This window comes from Lichenostomus cassidix, chromosome 2, assembly GCF_008360975.1.
Source record: "Lichenostomus cassidix isolate B80296 chromosome 2, HeHo_3.0, whole genome shotgun sequence".
NCBI classification, from domain to species: Eukaryota; Metazoa; Chordata; class Aves; order Passeriformes; family Meliphagidae; genus Lichenostomus; species Lichenostomus cassidix.
In genome coordinates this window covers 138,369,846-138,393,326 of record NC_139482.1, presented here as the reverse complement: position 1 = coordinate 138,393,326, position 23,481 = coordinate 138,369,846, and the positions used below count along the sequence as shown (strand labels likewise).

The window sequence follows — 23,481 nt, the reverse complement described above, 5'->3', positions numbered from 1 at the left end:
AGCCAAAGGGCCGAGATGCTCAGCTCCTGGGGAGCCGGGAGCTGTGAGGTGTTGGTGAGGTGTGCGGCTCCTGGGAAGTACCCCGGTGACTGAGGCTATAGCTACCAACAGCTGGAAAGGTCGATGCTTTGCTCCGTCTTCCAGTAAATGCTGAGCTTCCTTTAGCCGTCTAACATTGGCTGTGTGTTCCCTTTCCACTGGGGCTTTTGGGAAGTTGGAGGAGAGAGGTGTATGGGAAAAGGCAAATCCGCTTTCTGCTGTCTGCTTCCAAAATCCACTCGGTTGTCTAGCGCTTTAGAGTGAGGCAGTGACAGCTGGGGGGTTTGTGCCTCATCTTGCTTTATTTGGTGCACTTGGGAAAATTTAAGAATCTGGTATAAACCAGCCATCTGACCCCTTCTCCTATGCTTAATTTAGGGTATGTTGGTGTCTTTGGGGGTTCATCTTGAGACACCATGAGTTTTGTTTCTCATTTATGCTGAGATCTACAATTCTATCAGAGGCACTTGCTTTATTACTGGAAATCATGCTGAAGCTGTCTTTTGCTGAGTATCCAAGTGAACAGTGCAAATGATAGTCCAGTATAAAACTTAGGCTTCCTGAAAGCAGTGGGGAGCATAACATCCCTAAAAAACAGCTTCCCATGCAAATTCAAATAGAGGTAAACAAGACCACTATGTCTCAAAAGGCGTCTGTCTACATCCCAAGTCATTCGTCCTAAGCATAAGCCTCTCCATGAGGCAAACATTTCTTATGCCTAGGCTGCTATACTGAATGCCAGTTTTGAAGACTGGAGTGATACAAAGAAGGAAGGTGGTGGTCCTGAATAAAAGCATCACTTCTTCAGTGGCAAAAGCATAGTGACATGAGCTGGGCATGCGTGCCCAGTACTGGGTAAGTAAGTAAATGAAATGGACTGCCATGCACCAGATGGTTCATATGCCAGCAGCAACCCCTGTTTCAGTGTACTCACTAATGTCATCCTCCTTTATTTACTTGAAGTCCTTCTCAGTCTGTTTGCTAGATCTTTTCAGGTCTGTAATAATTCCTGTCATATCTGCAGTGCCCTCCATCTGAGAATCTCTTAAAAGCTTTGTAAATATTAATGAAGGAAAGCTCTGCTAAAGCTTTGGGAAGCAGTGCCTTTCCCTTCTCCTGAGATGGGATTTTTTCTTTAACTCCTTCTTCCCGTTTCCTTCTCCCAGGATGCATCCTGCTGTGTTGTCTCAGAACAGGCATTCTTGTCTGTATGTTCTGCATTCCTCCCATTTTGTTTTTTTGTCCCTCAACTTTCTTGCCTTTGCACAATTCTGTTGCCCTCACACTAACACTGCACAATGACTATTTCAGCACAAGTTGCCATGTGGCCATGACTACTTTGTGTGGATGTAGTGCATTCACATTTCAGGCCTTTTATTATCCATCATTTTCTATTGGAACCATGTTTCTTTGTGTGACTGTGCTTAAAAGCTTGCTTTTTTCTCAATGCATCTTCTACCATATTGGAGCCCTGGGTGTGAGCTGTGTTGTGTTCCTGAACTGTGACTTTTGGAAGGAACACGTGGCATTACAGGTTCTGTTTGAAAAGCTGAGAGGTTACTTGTTCCTCATGACTCCCATCACCACAGTGTACAGACCCTTTGTTAGTCAAAAGTAAAGTTGCCATCGAATCTTCTAAATAGATAGTTTTGTAGAAAAATGTCTTGGCCTCAGGAAGAACAGACAGTTGGGATTTTTTTTGTTTTCTGCTTGTTTGATTTGTTTGTTTGCTTTGGAAATGCTTTCCTGGTTTTTTGCTTGGGATCTTGAGAGCATAACCTCCTGTACATCAGTCCTGGAAGCTTGGAAATAAGGTTTTAAGCTGAGGTTGTCTGGCCTTCCAATCTCTGCATTAGTCAGCTGGGAGCTTGGCTAGGATGGGCTTTCTGGGCTTTCTTTTATTGAGTGAAGCAAGGCTTTTGAATGGTTGGGCCAACTGGTTTCTTGTACAAACTTGCAAGTGGCTGGCTCTGGGATTTAGCTGGTGGGGAGTAGAAAGGTCCCTGGGGCACAAGGGAGGCTTGGATTCTGGAACATGGGAGTTCCTGACCGGAGCCAACATCTGCTGCCCCAGCAGCTCCACCAGGGCTATTGTTCTATGGAAACTGCCTGTTAGTCAGCTTCACCCATGAACCTGGAGTCTTTATTTTGTTTTTCTTTTCAGAAATGTTCTGTGTGGCTAAGGTGAAAACATTTTGTAGTTTATACTTTTTGGAGAATCTTCGAAAAGTTTGTTCATTTTATCTAACAAATTGCTGAAATGTTCCTCAAATCTGATTATTTTAAAGCTGTCTTAGCATGGTGTGCTGGGGTTTAGCTATGGCAACAAATGTCCATCAGTTTACTTAAGGAAAACATCCAAACTTTTTAACTGGGTTAGCTGACAGTGGTAGACTTGCAGATATGAAGTGGGAATTTGGAGAATACTACAGTTCCCTTACTTTAGTGTCCCAAAAGAGATTATGTGGACTGGAACGTCCTTTGGGCTGTATAGTGCCAGTGCTTCTAGATTGATGAAAGGATTGGTGTGTGTATGAGGAAAGTGAGTTTGCACTCCTTAATATGAGCCCATTTAGATGGGAGCACTGCCAAGGTAAGTCTATTTTTAGACTCAACAGTTTTGACAATGTTCCTTTAAGTGTTTTTTTTCCCTTCTAGTAAGAATGAAAGAACTAGGTCAGAGCCAGTAGAAAAAGGCTTTTGATCTCTGCAACAGTGTTCTCAATTTTTTTTTTCAGTTTGCTCTTGTGCTGCAAAGGTAAAGGAGAAGAGAGAGAAATGGTGATTTCTTTCCCCCCCAGTGGTTATTGCATAGGAAAGTGAGAGACTGACAGCACCCACCAGATGATGTCTTCATGCAGGTTATTCCACACAGTTCTGTTGGATTCCCTGCTGCTCTGACCTGTGGTGTCTTTGAGATTCCTGTGCAAAGTGAAGTGCTAATTATATCATGGAGTTCTTTCATGTTAAGTGTTTAATGAAGTTTGGTCTAACACCTTTCTTGCTGTGTATAGGCTTTGGAAAGTGCCACATACGTTTGTTGCAGGTCTCCTCCTGGAAGTTTATGTAAACTTCTAGGCTCCTATGGCTCTTTCGTAGTGGGCTCATGCTATTGAGACCCTGGATCTTCCTACAGGATAATATTTTTTACTAAGAACTGGAGTCTTGTTGACATAAAATGTCAATGACTGGCCTTTCTCCTTGGTAATCCTTAAGGAGACTAAGACTCAAAGGAGGTTAGGGCATTCTGGGGAGTGGCATCCAGGTTAACTGCTGCAGGACTGAGTTATTTGCAGCTTGTAACCAACTTCTATCAGAGTGATCCTGTGAATTTCAGCTGTGTGATGTACCTTGGTTGAACGCCTTCAGTGCTTAGCAACTCCATGGATATTGAATGCTGCCATGTGTTTCTTCAGAGACTTGAGATATGGTGAGCTCATAGATGTGCTATGCTAACTCTGCCAAGAATGTTGAATGGAGTTCAGGATCACCCAGAGGACAGCTTTGAAGCAGCTTTCAGTGTAGGTACCTATCAAACTGTTCCAGGGTGTGCCCAAAAGTACAACTCTTTTGACAGGTATTCATTTATTCAGTTTCGTCTTACTGCTATACCCACTTCAAAGTCAAACTGGATGTGTCTCCATATCTAAGGTTCCAGGGAATGTTACCCAATAGTATTTCAGCACACTTACTTGCCTTTGGAGCAAAGAAGTAACAAGCCCTGTGATTCAAAAATAGCACATGCTTCCATCAGTGTTTTTGTTTTCTTCAGTAATTTCTAACCACTTCTTAGCTTGAGGGATTCAGCCATGTGGCTTGGAAATAGCTGCCAGTTGGAATCAGGACTGAGAGACACACATCTCATTTCAGCTCTCCAGTTGAACAGTCACATTGGGTCGTAGCAGAGGAGATGGATAAGACCAGTGCTGGAGGTTCATTGGACAATGCGGCATTAGATTTAAGCGTCAGCTTTTGGTTGTTTGTTCTGTGTGTTACTTTCTGACCATTTATGCATCAGCAATTATGGGATTCCAGACTGGAACATAGGTCTTCTCCTATCCACATTCATGTGGCAGCCTTCTTGTTGGGCTGTGACATCTACACCCTTATTTTTTGCTCAGCAGCAGCACAGCCTCCCTGCTGCCCCCACATTGTGCGTACAGGCCGGTGGTTGTGTGTGCTTCTCGGCTTTGAACCACTGCTTAGAGCTTTTCAGTCTATGTTGCTACATTTGAAAAGGAGGCTGTGAGCTGAAGTTCAGAAGGTGCATTCCATGGTGGGAATTTGACACCCCAAAATGAATGTGACAACAAAGAATGTCACTGCAATCAAGTCTCTTTTGGGTGTATTCAGACTGAGTGGAGGGTGGGTATGATGGAAATTATGTGATCATTTTCCCATCCCTGCTTTTCCAGAGGAACCCATATTAGGCAGGAATCAAGGTACCCAGTATAGCCTTGGTGTGACACTGTGTTTCCCTTGGATTAAATCTGGTTGTAGGATAAGAGTGTTTCTGGAAACTCAGAAGTACTTTCAGGTCAACCAATTTGGATACAGTTCCTTGAGTGTTTGACCTTACCCTTTAAAATACTTGGAAGACTTAGAAGCTCAGGGAGGACGTAGATTAAGATAAATTTACTGGTTCAGTACAATCAAATCCCATCATAAGGTTCAAACTTGTCAGGTGGTGGTAATGCATGGGCAAAGGGAAGGAGTGATGCTTTGAAAGTTTATGTGCTTTCTCCACCAAGAAGGGAATGCAAGTGAGCAAATGACAGGAGTTAGACATTGGATGCATTTCCCAACATACTGCTAGAAAGTACTGACAAAACCTGTAGTGACATTGTAAGGTCTCATGTTTACTGCTTAAATGGAAATGATAATATAGAACTGTTCTCAAGAGGTTTGGGAGGTTTTCTTTTGTTCTTGGTGGGCAACATCCAAGGAGGTTGTGTAGCTTTGTTCCTCTTGTTTACAGCTCAGTGTACGAGGTCAGGGCAAGCCACTTAGAGCCAGTCTCTAATGTTTCCTAGTATTGCTGTTGTCACGCAGACTGTGGCAGGAGAATAGCAGCGACAGACTCAGAGCAAGGCACTGTAGCTGAATGGTGTCAAGAGTTGCAGACTGGTGCTGGTTGTTGAGCTGATAACAAGAGGTTTCTGTCCAAAACAGCCTCTGTGCAGGCTTACTGGTTGGTGCAGAGCTAGGTATCTATGGAGCACTGTAAGTTTTTGTTTTGCCCATTGGTCTCTGAAAGTAATAGAGCTAGTTTGCAGAGGTAGTAGAGCTGTTAGAGGGATATTTTTCAGTTCACTGAATATTGAGTCTGTGGGTCTGTTGGAGATACTGTGTCTGGTTCTGGAGCCAACTTTCTCTGTTGTCCTGGCTGAGACAGCTTTACCCTCTTCACTGTCTTTCCTTTTGTCCAGACTATGTGATCTCTAATGCAATGGCCCTTTCTGTGAACAAGAGATACTCAGAGTTTAAAACTGAGCAATCCTGTTGTGGGTTCTTTCTCATGAAAGCTGTTGCCTTTGAATGGATACAGGTATTTACTCTTGCAGATTAACAATTGAACAGCTCAGCCTTCAATTATCTGCTCAAAACATGCAGAGAATGTAGAGGGAGTAGTTCTGGAAGGTGCCAAAGGCAAAGGTGGAGAAAAGGGCTAAAAAATGGAGTAATTTTGAAGTCTTCTGAAACTGGCTGGTTGGTGCTGGTCAAAAAAGCAAATAAGGTTTCAGAAGGTATGAGGAGAGCTCAGAATGAGGCAAGAAAGATCTTTGTTTCTGTACCATTGTATATTGCTCTTGTATTGTGAATGCTCCCTGCAGCTTTTGCTTGCCACACCCCAAAAGGAGAGGATCGGAAAGAATAGAGAAAAACATAGTCAGCTGGTCAGAGATGTGGTGTGTTCTCTGAAGGCAGGTTACAAATATTATCCTTCTTTAGCTTGGAAATGAGATGACCATGGAGAGAATTGTTAGGCACTGATGCATGGTTTGGAGAAGGTGGAGAAAGGAACTAGGTCACAAGGCAGAACAATTAAGCTGTAGGGTTTTGTGCTTTAAATTAAAAAAAGGAAATAGTTTTTCATATAACAAAGAGTTCCCCAGATGTACTTTTAACCTTGGGGGTCATTCCTAATGTGCCAAGGCAGGATCAGTTCATCCTGAGTGTATGCCCTGCTCTCACTCTGTTTTCTTAAGCAGTGGCATAAAGGGCTATACTTCTAGTCTGACCCAGCCTGATGACTTCTATGACAAAGTGTAGCTCATCTGCTGTGTGTGCAGAACAACTCCACTCACGCAAGAACTTGATTTGCACCAAGTAACCGAGAGGAAAATTTGGCCAGGACAACCCAGAAACAGAGAGGAGATGGGAAATTAGGCACTGAGTTATAAAAATGTTAACAGCCAGGGTTGTGATGCATAAGATGTGTAGCTTTCTCTTTCCTAGTATAGAAGAACTGATACTGCTCTGTAAGAGGAACTGTGTGCTATGTCAGGTCAATGGGATTTGGGGGAAGGAGGGGCCCTGCACTAGGCTGCAGCTGTAGAAAAGCTGTCCTGGAAAATACTAATTGTCCACAGCAGGTAGGGTTGGAAACACCTGTACTAACCCCTATAAATGAGGTTACTGAAGTGAAATATGGTCTGAGAGAGACCTTCGGGAAAACCCGAAGTAGATTGGATCTACAGATTTCAGCCTTAGTGGCTTCTGCCTTGGGTCAGTTGAATGTTCCCTCTCCTTTGCATAGCTTCCTTCTTTTCTCTCCAGAAGTGTCCTGTGGCAAAAGTACTGCGAAAAGAATGAGGAGTTGCTGTGAATAACATGTTCTCTGTGCAGCGTGAGCTAAACTTTGCATTAAAGAGCAGGTTGATTTCTTGAAACAATAAGAATTCACCCTAGTTTGTGCTGCTCCTAGATGAAGCAAGCAGGTGTGCAGGGGACTGAACGTGGGCTGAAGTGAACTCTACATTCAATTACAGGATCTAATATGCTTGCATATGAGGAAGACACTCAGTGTAGATTTTAGCCTGTCTGTAGTGTAGCCCTGTCCATCTCTATATAATGTGGAACTTTGCTAGCTTCTGTTAGTCAGTTGAACATTCAGGTCATTACTTCCCTCCATTCCCCCACTCCTTTGCTCTCCTCTGCCCTGTCTTTCTGGCTTTTTTTTTTTAAATATTATTTTCTTTCCCCAGAGGGGATTTTGTTTGAGTTTATTTGCTTCTCTGCAAATAACCTAGTAAAAGCAAGGAAGAGACTTTTAATAATGCTGTTTCATAAACATAAAGAAAGAGAATTGTAATGTGTGTCAATAGAAGCTTTCTCTCAGAATGTCCTCTGTGTGCTCTCAGCTGATGGTTTGTTGCTACACAAATCAGCTGGGGTACTAGAGCGAGTAGGATACAGTGGTATGAGTAAGCTGTAGGAGGTAAAGAATTTTACTGGGGGAAGGAAAGAAGGAGTTTCCAGACTCTTCAGTTAAGTGTACAAGGGAAGGGATGGCCTTGAACAATGATAAAGGACGTAAGTTTTCAGCAGTTGAGAGAAAGCCAGGACTGAAAACAGAAGTCAACTGCCAGATTGCAAACTAGTTATGCTAGTGAGACTGAATAAAGATATTTTCCTTTGCATTTTGATGACTGTGCATCATTCATGGGACAAGAAATAAAGCCTGGATCCACAGCTGAATTGCAGTAATTTCTGTGCCATGTGTTCAGCAGACACCAGCTTTCATTAGTAGGGCAAAGGCACAGATATGTGATGCATGTGTGGGACAGTGCATCTCTGATGCCATAATAAACACTTAACCTGTGTGTGTCTGAGCTGTTCTTTGTGTGCTGGATAGGCACATTAGTGTTTAAAAAAGGTTTTTGACGTAATGCTGGCTGATTATAGAATTGAATAGTAATATTGTTAGGACTTGAGAAGAGACATTCTTAGAAATATAACTTGTGGTGAAGCATGACTAGCCAACTTCCTAAGCAGCGGCTGTAAGACAAGTTTCTTCCAGCATCAGTGGAACTAATGAAGACTTGTTGCATACCCAGGTGTGTTCTCTTTTTTATCTCTCCATATTCTCATTGAAATCCTTAGGGCAACAGTAGTACCTAGTTTGGAGTTTGCCTAAGTTGGTTGGTGACTGAAAATTGTAAGGTATGGTGAATACTTTTCCTTGTGAGAGAGACTTATTTTAGGTCTCTTTCTCTCTACCTACCAATTGATTTTCTTTGTTTTTTGTACTTCTTATCTCTTGTAGCACCCTCTTTGCGTGCAACTTTGTGCATCTCACAGTCTTGAAATCCTGAGTTCTTCACTGTTCAAGAGAATCTCTGTAGATGCTTGCACAAGCCTTCTTATTGACTTACTAGTTTGCAAAACAAATGGCCAACTATTTTGTACTTAAATCCATTGCTTAAATTATATTCTCATGTGCAGGTGATGCATGTTTTACTTACTGACCTTTATTATTTTTTCACTAAGATCCATTTTGCTCTAAGTTAATTGCATAGCTCACTTGGTCCCCTTATGTGTCAGTATTCTCTTCATCCATACCTGTACAGGATTTGTGGTAGCCTGGCCTTATTTATTCACTGAATAGGTTGACTTTTCAATGTGCCTCTGTTGCTAGCATGAATTCAAGAGCTGCTTGTACCAAGTTATACCTTCATTAAAACAGAATGAGAAAGTGCTTCAGGAATAATGTGGCTATCCAGTCACTGTGCCTGCTTTTTATCATTAAATCCTGTTGCTGTTATAAAGGCTGAACTTGCATTGCTGAGGCTCCAAGGTCTATCTGGCATAGTGATGACATGCAGTCTGTCTCCTGAAGAACAGGTGTAAAAGAAACTGTTTACAGCTTTTGCTAAAGTCTGTGAGATAAGAGATGGCAAGTGGATATTGCCATACATAAAATAAATAGTTTCCAGTAGGAAAATTGTAAAAAATGTCTAAGGAAATTTTTTAGCTGAAGAAACTTAATTACTTGCATATCCTGGTGGGATGAGGGTCTTAGGAGGCAAACTCAACCCATAAAAGAAGAGAATTTGTTACTCTGGGCTTAATGTTTCTGTTCTGTAGAGAACTAAGAGGTCTTTCCTCTACACAAGATTTGTGTGGCCTTCAACTAAATTATGAGTTTAGTTTGATTCCAGGTATGAAAGTGCAAAGTTGCTCATTCTGGTTTCTTGATATATTTCTGATGCTGTACAAGACTTTATACCATCTTATAGCTGAAGTGTGTTTGAGAGATGTATGTGAAGTGTAGCAACTCGTGTCAGAAAACATACTTTTTCTTTGTTTGGCTTTAGTTTTGGGTATTTTTTCATTGTTTCTGGAGAGAGCAAATGCTTTGTAATAGTAATTGGCTTGATACCATGGGATGACTACCCCACTGTCTAGCTAGAGATGTTCAGGGACAGTTGTATCAGAAATGCCGTTACCTTAAATTTTCTTGCTGATAATAGTTCTAAAGGGATAAAAAAGGCAAAAGCCCCACAAGGTCACAAACTAAAATGAATGCTCCTCCTCTGAACACTTCATTGCCTTCTGCCTCTATCCACTCCCTACACCTAGTTGCCCTTTGCTCTGCACTTCCTGCCCTCTTGACCTGGTTCACTGTCCACTTCCTTGCTGCTGAGCTGTCACATCTCTTACCCTTCAAGATACCACCCAGCTGTTGGGCATCTCCCACTGCTTTAACAAAGACTGGATTGTAAAATTCATGTCTCGTAAGAAGCCTGGTTTTTGTTAAACTGATTCATTGATTAATGATAATGAGAGGCTAGAAAGACAAGCAACTCTCTGGAGGGACCTGCAGGGTCAGGTGTGTGTGTCTGTCTACCAAGCCTTGCTGCCTGTGTCTGTCTTAACTTTGTATTCAAAGCTGTGGATACAGCTCATCAGTAGCAGCAGTTTACAGTGCACTCCACAGCTCAGTGCTCGCCTGCCTTTTGGCACAGCATGTTTGTGATTGCTTAATGCTGCTTTTTGATGCTGACCAACAGAAGCAGATAGCTAGACACTGATATTACTTCAGTTAAGTACTTTGGGATTTCAGCCTTACAGGGGGTTTGTGACAAATGCATGTTATTTGTACTGAAGTAGAGAAGGTCCTGACTGATTTGCTGGGCTTCTTTGCTCTGTGTGAATGCTGCTGATTCGATGGCCATTAGACAGACAGGTTTGAGAAACAGAGTGGGCAAAATCTTGAAGTGACTTGCTCAGCAGGTTGCCAGCAGTATTTACTAGGTTGCAACATAAGCAGCAAATTGTATTCATGTGAAACTTTGACTGCATTTTCAGCTGGTCCAAAGTGATTTGTTGGGGAAACTGCACAGATTTACATTAGGTGGAGAGAGGACTGTATGGAGAAGTAGTTCTGGTAGGCAAAAGCCAGATAGTTTCTCAAAACTAGAAGCTGATTGATGACACAGATGGACCATCTACAGAAGTTATAGAAACTGATTACTGTGGGAAAAAAATCTGCCAGACAAAGTAGTCAAAATAATCCTAAATTTTATAGTACAAATTAAAGCCACCCTTATTTGCTGGTTTTAGTGTTGTTTTTTACTATTGTAAAAGTGGTATTAACTGCTCAGGTCAGACATCTTTGAAATAATCCCACGTTTCCTAGAGCTTTGCAGAACTACTAATGAAGTGTAAGCTTCTTGAAATACAAGAAGGGCTTTGCAGTGCAGATCCTTCTTGCTCATTTGGTCAGTGTGAAGAGGCATCTCAATCTGAACAAGACTTCAGTGCTCTCAGTGTGAATGTCTCTTCTCTGATCAGCCCAGGTAAAGCAGGTTGTGAGTAAAGGCAAGCAAAGAGCCTCAGGGATGCCATCTGATTACTCTGGATTGAAATGCAGCACCTGGAAGTGTATAGAACTCTCACTGAAAATGCTGACTACAAAATTTGATGTGATTGGAGGTTTGATTTGCTTTTGACAAAGAAATGGGCAGAGATGGAAGGAACAAGTCTAGTGACAGCTACTATCGAAAGGCCTTTTTCCCTGGAAATACCTGTTAAATCTTCATGACTACTGAGGTGACTGAAAAGATATTTGGACCCTTTTTGTAAAGTCCCTGCTATGTCCAGCCTGATTTTGTTAATGTTTAGGCTATATGGATGAACTTTTGTCTGTCCTTTTCAACAAAGTGGCATTTTATGGTGGGAGTGGCAGGTGGATTATATGGATTTACCTCTTAGTATTGTGCAGCTAAGTCTGTGGAATGAATACATAAAATGGAGTTTGCAAGGTTGCCAGTATTTGACAGATGAAAGTTTTCTAAGGATTGTTAGAGGTTGGATGGGTGTCTCCTGTGCCTGCTTTTTGTCTCTGAATAGCAAAAGCTAGCATATGACTATGATGCACACAGAGCAGGGCACATGAGTAAGAAGATGCTATTTTTACTCGATCACTTTTTAGAATAGAACAATTGTTATTGCATGTAACTCAAGTACTTGCCAAATATGCTTTAATGTAGCCTTAATTGATCTGCTTAAAATTTTAAGCAGCCAGCAGTATTCCCACTGAAACACATAGTTATGAAATGTTTGACACAGTAGGCAGTGAGTGCACAGAGGTAGCGATTGATCATAGATTTATCTGCTAAGCCTTGAGCCTACAGATGGAGAGACAAAGACTTTCCATCTGCCCATGCAAAACTTTGGATATATCAAGGCTGTGTTTTGAAGAGTGCCTTCAGGCTTTTTTCCAGACAGGATTCACAGAGTACCCTCTAGGAAAAGACAAGGCTTGCCCCCAGATGCCAGTAACTTATGATGGCTCTTGATGACTTCTGTGTACCATCAAGCATGCTCAGACAAGCTGTCTCTTGGCTTCTTGCCATCTGGGAGGCAGGCATGAATGGGAGGAAGGTAGCCAGAGGGGCAGAGCATTCCTGCTGGCCTGCGAGCTCTGCTTTCAAACTGCATGTGCACCCTGTAAGGATCTGTGTGGGCATGGAACTGCTCACATGTATCGGCCAGCTTCTGCACGGCAACAAATTCTGTTCCACCATGTGTGAAAAACACACTCTGTATTGCATTCATTCCTCTAATTTTTTAGGACAGATGTGGGGTCATTTTTCCATTTTGGGTGCTCCACTTACTATTTTTCTCACAGAGCTTTTCACTCATAACTTGGCAGATCTCAGCAGTCTTCTGTTTAAGTTCTGGAAAAGTGGATATTTTCTATTAGATTCAGCTCTACCATTAGATTAGGAGTCCAAGAGCACTTATGTACCTTTGTTTTAAATAATAGTTCGTTTCATAAATGTAATCTGTGGATCTATGTTATTGTGTCAGCCAGCACCATTCATTATGTGCTTCTTGCTCTGCAGTCAGAGCTCTACAGAACATCCACCCTCCTTCCTCAAAAGGAAACAAGTTCCCACTACAGAAAGCTTTCAATACAACTTGAACAACAATTGTTGGGGGAGCATGAAGAGAAGCATGCCATTAATCAACTGAGATTAATGGGGTTTTCAGCAGGGAAAGGAGAATACAAGTGATCTCAAACTGGATGAAGGGTTGTATTACTAAGACATGTGGATGATATATGAATTTGAGATTGTATGGAAGAATACTGGAAGAGGTTCTGTTTCAAAATCCAATGATACTGCTGATATCTAGTGGCTGATGCTATGAGCTGATCTGGAGGGTGTTTGTTGTCTTGATATACTGTTAAAGTTTGGGACTGATGAGGTGGATGTAGTTTGGTAGAATGAAGAGGTGCTGAGGCAGTAAGAATATTGTTAAAGGAGCAGTGTGGGAAAATGGTCTCAATACAGAGGGCAGGATGAGCAAGCATTAGCCAATACCAGGGTAAGGAGGAGTAATGGTCTAGACAATATTTTAGCCAGAAACTACTCTGTAGGTAGAATTTTTTCCAGACAAATGGCTTTAAGTCCTAAAGGAGATTTAAGATGTGTCACCTAATAGAGTCAGAGCACTTGGGCTGTGGTAAAGTTAATGATTTGTGATTATTTTCTAAGAGCTATTTAGACTCACTTCTACAGGACGTTAGCCCTGGGTGCTGTCAGCCCCCCAAGCTCCATTAACCTTGATAGTTGATCCTGAGTTTGGAGCTGACCTTATCTAGCTTAAATTATATAAAATGTGGATTTAAGAAGAGAATAAGTTATTATTGACCAAACATTGACCTCTTCTACTTTTAAAAAAATCTTAAAAGGGAACAATTTTGGTTGGTATTGACATTTGAAAGGAGGCAAGAGCTCCACCTCTGTCCACCACACAGATGCATCTATGTATTTCTGTGTGGTAACAGGAAATTACAGACCCATGCAAACAAATATTCCTTACTTCCTATCCTTTGTGTAGCTGAGGGCTGGAGGTAGCACTAGAAGAAAATAAGAGAGCTGGCATCAAGGATGTGTCATGACAAAGATAAGCTTTGCCAAGTGACTGAGGTACTTATTCTCCTTAGGAAATAAATATCCCAAGAAGATAAAAAGAAGGTCTTTCCCCGCTCTCCCCCCACCCCCCTTTCAATATTAGCAACTGTGGAAGAGTCCCCTGAGGCATCCTGTGTATCTTTTAACCACTCACTTGTTTCTAATTAAAAGGTAGTGGGCATCTCTGTAATTGCTAGCAACCTCCTCTTTTTTTTTCTCTTTAGTATCCTGAAGGAGCCCAGTAAAAAGCATTGCTGAAAAAGTACTATCATTCATTACTCTTGAATGCATGATGGGCTAAGAGTCAAGCAGCATCTTGCCAAGTGACTTATTTCATTTTTAAGCCATCCAGGTGCTTATGGACTTATAAAATCACTGAAGTTGGAAAAGAGCTTTAAAATCAAGTCCTGCCCTAAACCCAGCACTGACAAGTCCACCTCTAACCATATCCCCAAGTGCCATGTCTATGTGTTTTTTAAATACCTCCAGGAATGGTGACTCTACCACTTCCCTGGGCAGCCTGTTCCAATGACTGACAATCCTTTCCATGAAGAAATTTTTCCTAATATCCAATCTAAACCTCCCCTGAGGACATTTCCTCTTGTCCTATTACCTGTTACCTATGAGAAGAGACCAACCCCCGCCTGGCTACAGCCTCCTTTGAGGCAGTTGTAGAGAATAAGATCTCCCCTGAGCTTCCTTTCCTTCAGGCTAAACACCCCCAGCTCCCTCAGCTGCTCCTCATCTGACTGATGCTCCAGACCCTTCACCAGCTCTATTCCCCTTCTCTGGACAAATCCCAGCCCCTCAATGTCTTTCTTATAGTGAGGTGCCCAAACCTGAACCCAGGATTTGAGGTGGGACCTCACCAGTGCCAGGTACAGGGAGACAATCACTGCCCTGGTCCTGCTGACCACAATTTCTGATCCAGGCCAGGAAGCCATTTGCTTTCTTGGCCATCTGGGCACACACTGGCTCATGTTTAGTCACGGTTGACAACCCCACAACCTTTTCCAACAGGCAGTTTTCCAGCCACTCTGTCCCCAGCCTGTAGCACTGCATGGGATTGTAGTGAACCAAGGGCAGGACCTGACACTTGGCCTTGTTGAACTTCATACCACTGGCCTTGGGCCATCACTCCAGACTGTCCAGATTCCTCTGTAAAGCCCTCCTACCTTCCACCACATCAACACTCCCAAACAAGTTGGTATATATTTCTGCAAGCTTTCTGAGGGTACCCTTGATCCCCTTGTCCAGACTGTTGATACATGTTAAAAAGAACTGGCCTCGGGGAACACCACTTGTTACCAGCCACCAGCTGGATTTAACTCCATTCACCATCATTCTCTGGGCCTGTCCAGTCAGACAGGCTTTTTACCTAGTGAACAGTACACTAATCCAAGACATAAAAATACATTTCTCCAGGACAATGCTGTGAGAGACAGTATAAAAGGCTTTAGTAACATCCAGGTAGACTACATCCACAGCCTTTCCCTCATCTACCAAGTGTGTCATGTGGTTATGCATAAAAGGAGATAAGGTTAGTCATCATGCTACCATGTTACCAAAACCTGTATCATTTGCTCCCTCTAATGCATGGTAAATGAGTGCCATAATCCAGAAGGGTTTCCTTGTTCATGTGTCACCCTTCTCCCTCATCTGTCTTGTTTGGGGGCACTGGGAAGAGACGAGTTGCAATTTGCAGGAAACTTGCTGCTGGTAGTGTTCTTTCAGATAGTTTTAAGTCCTACTGTGCTATGTGATTTCTCTTTGGTAAGCACTGGAACTGGGCTGACAGCCAAAAACTGCCTGTTTCTGAACATTGCTGTAGTGTGTTAGGGTTTCAAAGGTGTCTTCAGGAGTCTTCCTATTCAGCTATGCAAGATCCTTGCAGAAGACAGTTGGGGGAATTTTTATGGATCACATTCAATACCCAATGTATTTTCACTGCTGCTCAGCCCTTGCTGGAGCAGGATGTACCAGGAGTACTTTAACAGGTTGGTTAAGATACCTCCCATCTTCTGTAAAGGAGGGAATTGATTTGGTTACTAATCAGTTTTCATCCTCATTGGGCTGTGAAAAAAGTCAGTCTTGGTAGATTGCATCCATCTTTTCTGTGGTCTGGAGGATAAGCAAAGAAGTTGTTAGTAGTTGTTTCACGTAGGTAAATATGACCTAGAGGAGCTAGATAATAGTAGGTGGATATAACCTAGGAGAGAGAGAATCTTTTTGGTGTCTTAAGGCACACTGATGTAAATATAAACCACAGAATCATATTTCTTTTTAAGTTCCCATAGGAAGTGTTCCTGTCCCTGGCTTGCAGATGCAGGTATTGTAGTGGTTGCAGAGATCACTTACCTTTTATAAATATTTGGATGTTCTTAAAGATCCCAAGGAAAAAAGGTCAACATTTTGGCCTCTGCTTTAATTCTGTAAAAAAGAATTGCTGCAACTTAGGCTCAAAGTTTTCAATTAAGGCTCTAGCATTTAAGGTGAATAGATTTTCAAAAGGTGCTGTAGTTAAAGAACTCTGCTTTCACTGGCAGCTAGAGCCAGTTTGCTGTGAGAAGCTTTCAAGGGCTGATCTGTAGCTGGTAGAAACTGGCAGTTCTGATTCCTTCCCCAGTTCCCCACCCTTTGCTTCTAAGCAAAGCAAGAGTAAAAGGGTAGCTTTTATTTTGGCTGTACATTGTAGTTTAGGTTTCTATTCAGATCTGTCAAACATTGCATTACAATATTTGAGCAAAGTTCTTTTGCACACAGGGGAAGTTGGGACCATTGATTACAAGTAGAACTAAAAGTAGCACAGTTATGCAGGAACATAAAAGCAAAAGTCAGTTGCATGAAGGGGAAGTTGCCTCAGGATTCACAGATTTTTAAAATCCCTGCTATCTATGTGAGTGTTGAAACTGAAAATTTGGGCAGAAAATAAGCTACTGCCATAGTTCTAAATGGGCATTTCTGTGGTATGGTTTGCATTTGTTTTTGTTTTTTTTTCTCTGGATGCATTCCTTATTCTGCTGACATTAGTCCTCACCTCATTATGTACTCCCAGGGAGTACATCCCTCTTGCTTGTTAGGATGGTGTAGGTGGTACCTTACAGTGGTACAAAGGAGAGATAATCAGCTGGATAAGTCATTACTCTGTGCAGAGACTGACTTGCTGATTTTTTGTGCATGGCTTACTTATCCCACATTCTTTAAGACCTAGAATGTTGTAGGAATTGAAAATGTAATAGAAAACCTTGTTTGCCTAGAAAGGAAAAAAAGGTATGGTTGCATGATGAATACTTAGAAAAAGCTCTAAGCTGAGTGTCTTGGATGCTGCAATGAATCCAGCAGAGCACAGTTCCACATGGTATTCTGCACTAAATAAATTTATAATGTGCAGCATTCCTCTCATTTTCTTTCTCAAATATCTCACCTTGAGTCCACATCAAGGTACAGATGGTTCATTTGCATTGGTCTGACATAGCTCTGGTTACCACATGGCACTTCTCAGTAGTTTGTGCTAAATGCTTGAAACACTGGGTTCTTGTTTCCTAAAGCGCTGTTTCTCATATTTTTGTCGCAGCTATCCATTGCAATCTGAATCCAAATGGTATTGATCACCCTGTCCCCACAGAAGGTATTAATCTGCAACTTGAAGGCAAAGGAGTTGAATCGCCCGCGGTTAAGAACACTGGTAATCCAAAAGGGCCTGACTCAAAAGAGACACCCAAGAGACAAGTGGAGCCAGAAATATCTAAGGTAGGTAGAATTGCCTTCTTATTTATTTTGATGAGACTTTAGGAATCCAGGCTTCTTGAAGTCCTGGCTTCTGCTTAAAAAGCATTTATCATCCTGTTAGACATAAAAAGGTGTAAAAATAGCAGTATGAGAAAGTGGGTGTTACAGAAGCAAGGTACTGCTGTGGAGTTTTAGCACACATCTTAGATATTGCACTGTTCTATTTTTCTCTAAATGAAGTTAATTAAAGTAGTGCAATCTCTCGTTTTTAGGCACTGTGGAGACTTTTTTTCCAAATGACTCAAGTAACAAGCAGAATGGGCACAAATATGTTTTTCTTGACATATTTTTGCTTACATTTTCTTGACAATATGTTTGCTTATTTATGTTTTCTTGGGGCAGGTAAAGGAAGAGAAAAGTTTTATGGATATATGAATATGTGGATTTTTATATGGGTGACAGATTTTAATAAACTGTTAACTCATTTTAGGTAAATACCAGGCCAGTTCTTCTGTGTCTGATAGGGCAGTGAACATAGCTCAGAGATGGGTTCTTGAAAACAAATGTAGTGTCTGTTCTTATTCATAAGCTGCTGCTTCTTGTATGAGTGCAGCAGACAAGACTACCAAGTGCAAATGCATGTGTGTGCTCCAGATACTTTGGTATAGGACAGTAATTTTTCACATTAGATACATTTTTAACTAGAAACACAGGATATTCTGAGTTGGAAGGGACCCTACAAGGACTATCAAATCCAGCTCCTAAGTGAATGGCCCACATGGGGATTGAACCCACAATCTTGGCATTAGTAGCACCAGGCTCTAACCAAGGAAGCTGGTCTTAGGGTCAAAGGGAAGATAAGAGAATGGTTTAGAAGTAATTGGGAAACATTCTTGAAAAGCCTTATAAGTCTTTTTGATTCTTAAAGGCCTAAAACCAGGAGTTTGGGGGTAATTTCTGCAGAGTGGAAAATTGAGTTTTTACTGTATCTTGACACTTTGGGAGTTATTAGAGCAAATAAAATGAGTGTCTTTTTTTTTTTAGGTTCAAAAAAGCAATAGAAATTATTTCAATGACTGAACAAATAGGAGTACTTCCTACTGCCGACAGTACAATAAATCTAACAAATAATACATATATGGCTGTTATTTATTTAACTTCTAGAATAAGATAGCATTAAATGTTTTGACCAGTAGCCTTGACAATAAAGGCTTGTTATGAATTCTCCATTCTGAATTTTATCTAAAATAGCTAGTTTAAAATTAATACAATTTAACTAATTTCATTCTGACTTAATGCATCAAACTAAATCCTCTAATACAGGCTTGCAACAATTAAAAAGATTCTGTTACTTGCAGTCTATTTGGTGGTCAATTATCAAGCACCTTGCTGCTTTCTCATGAACCCTTGGAGAACAGGTTTGTGCTTAGTGCTTTGGAACATCCATTTGGTAACTAGACCACCAAATTTTGGATGGGTTTTGAGACAAAGCTCAGCTAATAAGACATTAACCTAGCTTGTCGCAAAGGCAAGGTAAACCGGCTTGCGTTTCAACATCACGAGATGAAAATCTGCCCTGTATTGAAAGCTGAGAAGGTGTGTTAAACTTGGAGCAGATCTTACAAGCTTGAGAGTGAGGAAGCTAAATGGTGCAGGAGGGCTCCCAATTGAGAATGGGCTTGTGTGTAGCTGATATGGAACACAGTCACACCAAACTTGTCTTTGCTTGCAAAAGACTTTTCCTAATGAAAAATCAGGATGAAATACATCAGTGATTTAATGTAAGGAAATATGTTCTCACGGTGTGAGCTGTAATTATTGGACTGATGAATATAAGCCAGGCTGTCCTTGCTGGAGGTAGCTGGGGAAGACAGGAAACATGGTGCTCTCAAAGTACTGAAATCAACTATTGGTTTCCCACATCTGATTGCAGTAGCTTTATTTAGAAAACTGGACATGCTTCAGATTTAAAAACAAAGAAACTGAATTTTTGCTTAATGGAATAAGCTTAGCATAATAGTATCAAGCAAATGGAATGGTCTATTTTTCTGAATGTATTACTACCTTGTTAGTAACTTTGTCTCTTATGTGTGCATTAATTTAGTGGTGTTTTTCATCTGGATTCATATGTTATAACCTGAGGTGGCCTGTATTTTCTGGTTTGCTCTGCCTTAAGTTTAAAAATTGTTTTGCTTTATCCTCTGAAATGTGAATATGGAGTTGGAGTTTAACTTGTGTAGCTTTAAGAGTTGAATTAAGCTGCCATGAGGAAACTTCATCCATGGAATAATATCTGTACTGTGGAAAGATGAACAGGAATAGAGGAAAGTATTGTAAACAAAACATTGTGAGCAGAGCCAATTGTTTTGTATTTCCAGTGCACAGTTTTTTTAAAAGGATTTCTTTGCAATCCTATGTGTTCAAATAATATTAACGCATGTCTCAGATTCACAGTAGTGATACCTAAGTTGCACAAAGCAATGCAATGTATTGAATATAATTTATGACGCCTCCTAGGCTCTCACCTCTGCTTTCAGCTTTCTAATTTGTCTTTGAGACCACTTCCAGCACTTTAAACACCTGGTTTTACTGCCCAAAGAAACAAACAAAATCTCCTTTCTACTGAAGTGTGTCCTTCTTTTTCTGTCCTCAGCTATGGGGTTGAAGAACAGTAGTAACTCACGGGTTATAGACAGATTTAAAGTTCCTTTTTATGCAGCTACTATAACGTAAATATGGGAGTACAAGTGTTTGCTTCTATATTTGGGATGCAGACAACAGAAAGTCTAGCTTCAGTGAAGGATCACTCATTTATAAGTTCCTGATGAATATGGAATTTAATATTTATAGGCTGACTGAGGTAGAATTATAATGGGAAATAGAACAATGATCTTAGTCTCCCTCAGCTGGTTCCCTAAGGAACCACCTTGTTCCAAATATGAGCAAGTCCAAAAATGGCCAAGATTATTCATAGCTAAACTGATGTACATAATCCAGTCAGACTCTGATAATGTATGGGATAGAATACAAATTATGGAAAATATATGAAGTGTAAAAATGCTTCATTTTTTATTTATGTATATCAAAATACACATTTTCTTGATCAGCAATTGATTTTTCAGCATTCGTGGCATATAAAAACAATTCAGGCAGTTAAGTGGTCACTTTTACAGAGGGGAAAAATTCACTGGAGAAAGCAAGGATGGTTTTTAATATACATTTTTAAAATATAAATTATTTCTTTAACACCACCTATATTTAACCACTGTTATGTGTGTTTTCTGGAATTCTTACCATTTTTCACTGAAATGCTACTTTTGGCTCTTACGTCTGATCTGTTTGGTTTTTATATAATAGTCACAGAGTAGAGTCCTGTTAAAAACAAACTAATAAATATTTTGCTATACTTTTGGAGTCCTGTACTTTCTGAGTATAGACTGTAACAGAAGGCAGCTTTTCTAATAAGATTCAGAAAATTATCTCTTACAGCAGTATTGACTTTTTTCAAGGCCTCCCACATGTTGCACTCACAAACCCCTGGTGATGGTGAGCATGAGACCCAAATCAGGCCTGTTGCTCATTAGGAGGTTATTTATTCTGGGAGTTTTGATTCCTAAGTAAGGTGTGCATATCTGGTGACACACTTTGTTCATTATGTGGTAGCAGCAGTAGCAAATAGTAAAGGCTTTTTAATGGCAACCACTGCTGTTAGACTTTTTATGTTGTGTTAGCAATTGCAGGGCTTTTTGTCTGACTCGAGACAAATTAACAGCCCTTTAAAATGTTCACGAAAACTATGAAAAGAAACTGGTAAAAGAAGTGAGAAGCTTTTATCTTGTATTCTGTTGATGAGTGCTTTAAAGACACCAGTAGACTGTACTTTTTGTTGCAGTGTAGCTCATTAGTTCTTTTGGTTGCTTTTGCTTTCTTAAAAAACCTGTTTTTTCAAAATTATATTGAACAACACTGAAGGGCTGACTGAACTCAGTACCAAGAGGATAAGAATTCATCTCGGCTTACTGGGCCCAGTTCAGGACTGACTGGGATGCAAACAGCTCCTCTGGCTTCCCTGGGAGGGATCTGCTCTAATTGGAAGGTATTTGGGAAGTATGGGGGGTGTCAAGTGTGTGGTGAAAAGTCTAAGCACAGAGGAGTAAGGCTTTTGAATAATAAGGGTGTTACAGAATTCTTAGAAATATTAACATTTTTGTCAGTTATTTAAATAAAAAATGTCCTGGTACAGTTCACTAACAAGAGACTAGAAAAAGTAATTTTCCAGAAGAATTTTCCAGTTTGTTTTTTTTTTTTAATCAGTGACTTCTTCTTCACAGTGTTTATCCCTTTTGGTCAAGCTTATAAAATGGGTTGGATGAGAAAGACAGTAGCAAGGTGCTGCTGTGGAGTCGTAGACAGTATTAGGCCAGACTAGGTGAGGCTCTGAGCAATCTGATCCCATGGCAGGGGGATTTGAACTAGTTGATCATTATGATCCCTTCCAACCCAAACCATTCTATCTTCCCCCTGGCCCTTTTTTCTAACCTTTTTTTTGCACTTGAGAAACACCAATGCCCACTGAATTGAGACAATGAGGTCTTACCATTTTGTGTTGTCTTCTATTATCTTCCTCTTGTGAAACTTCTTATGGCCACAAGACATGGGCAAAATAACCCAGATTGCACTGACTGAAGTTAAGAAATATTTTTCTGTTGAAGTGAAGGTTCAGCAAAACCCCAGCTTTGCTGTTCCACTCATCCATATTTTCCTTTAAAATTATGTGGTAGGATGTTTGAATTGCAGATCTCTCTGTGTTTCTGAGTGAGGTGCTGACCCTGGATGGTGAAATATTACTTTACTGACAGATAGTTTGCTTTCCTTAGCTTAGTCTTACTTTTGTGGAGAAGTAGTTAACAGATTACCAACGTTCACATGAGATCACCACAATGAAAGTCAATAGAGATGGTGTATGATCTTTTTTCCAAATTTTTTTTTTCCTCTCCCAACTCTGACTGCAGTAGTGACAAAACACCAGTTATTGCATTGGGTCTTCTTTATTACTAAGAAGAATGGGCACAGAATCTCAGTGTACAGTATGTCTGAAGTAGATTAAAAAATATTTGGTAAATGTTACTATCACATAGCTGAAATAATTACACTTCAGGACTATGTGCCTGTTGATTGTCTCTTTCTGTGATTATTAGTATTACACAATAATTAGTGAGCCTGCTTCTATCTAAATTTTCAATAGACGTTTTCATGTGTCACATAGTTGGAAGTATCCATGTAAACTGGGGGCTGAAATGTTTGATGTGTATGTATCCCTTCCTTGCTTAGCCTGTCATTCATGATTGTGACCTCTGGCTGAAGCCTGAAGTTTCAGAACTGTGGAGTGAACAAACCTCTTATCCTGAGCAGTGCAACAGCAGTGCTGGGTGACTCTGTGCATTTCAAGGCACTATGTGTGATGTTTTGTTTGTCATTCTGGGATTTCAGTGTGGTGAATGAAGTGCTGAAGTAACCCTACCTGTAGTGCAAAATACAGCTACTTAGTTCAGAATCCACACTCTCACAAGCAAGAAGAACAAGAAGCATCTGTCTCTGCTGGGGTCCTGTGAAACAGCTTACCACAGGAGGACAAATGTCTGATTAAAAATCCAAGTGTATTCTTGTTGTAGCATGATTTTTGCCACAGTTGTATCATCCATTCTTGTTATAAATAGTTTAATATGAAGGCCCACATCTTTGCAGCAAGGTTTCTACATTCAGCATATAAGATGTAGCTTCTCCTGTTCATCCTGTTCACAATGACTGCATGCATGAGTTTCCAGAAAATGTCATCTGCCCTGACAGCAGCCATGTGAAAGTAGGAGATCTTGACAAATTAGTTTGTTGTGCTTTGTTCAGGACAGTGAGGGAAAAGAAGGGGCAAGTGGAAAGGACCATTATTTGTGTCCTCCTTTGCCCCTTATCTCAAAGTGGAATTATTTTCCTATTGCCTTTCTCCCCACAGGAAGTCAAAATAATGAGCTCAGACTAATTCTTAGCTCTTTAGGTAGAACAGGTGAAGTTTATTCACAAAGACACTATTGTTTGGCCTTCCAAACTAAGGGCATTCTTTATGAAGTTCACCTGTATAAGCATGCTCTATCTATGGCTTCAGTCCATGAGGTAATACTGGGAAGAGAAATTTCTGTTAGGCTTTTTGCAGTTGGACTTTTTAACAGTTGGGCTGTGACTCAGAAAAAAATCAATGATGAAAACATTTTTGGTAGTTGCATGCACACAA

At 40.7% G+C, this 23,481-nt stretch overlaps 1 protein-coding gene across 3 annotated transcripts in view; it reads left to right on the top strand.

The window, feature by feature from the left end:
- Positions 1-23,481, top strand: part of SAMD12 (sterile alpha motif domain containing 12) — a 176,400-nt gene that overhangs the window by 748 nt on the left and 152,171 nt on the right. For all 3 annotated transcript variants that reach the window (XM_085053448.1, XM_085053447.1, XM_085053446.1), the window contains exon 2: positions 17,044-17,219. In XM_085053448.1, coding sequence (XP_084909574.1) covers positions 17,044-17,219 — 176 coding nt within the window. The remainder of the gene's footprint in view (positions 1-17,043; positions 17,220-23,481) is intronic.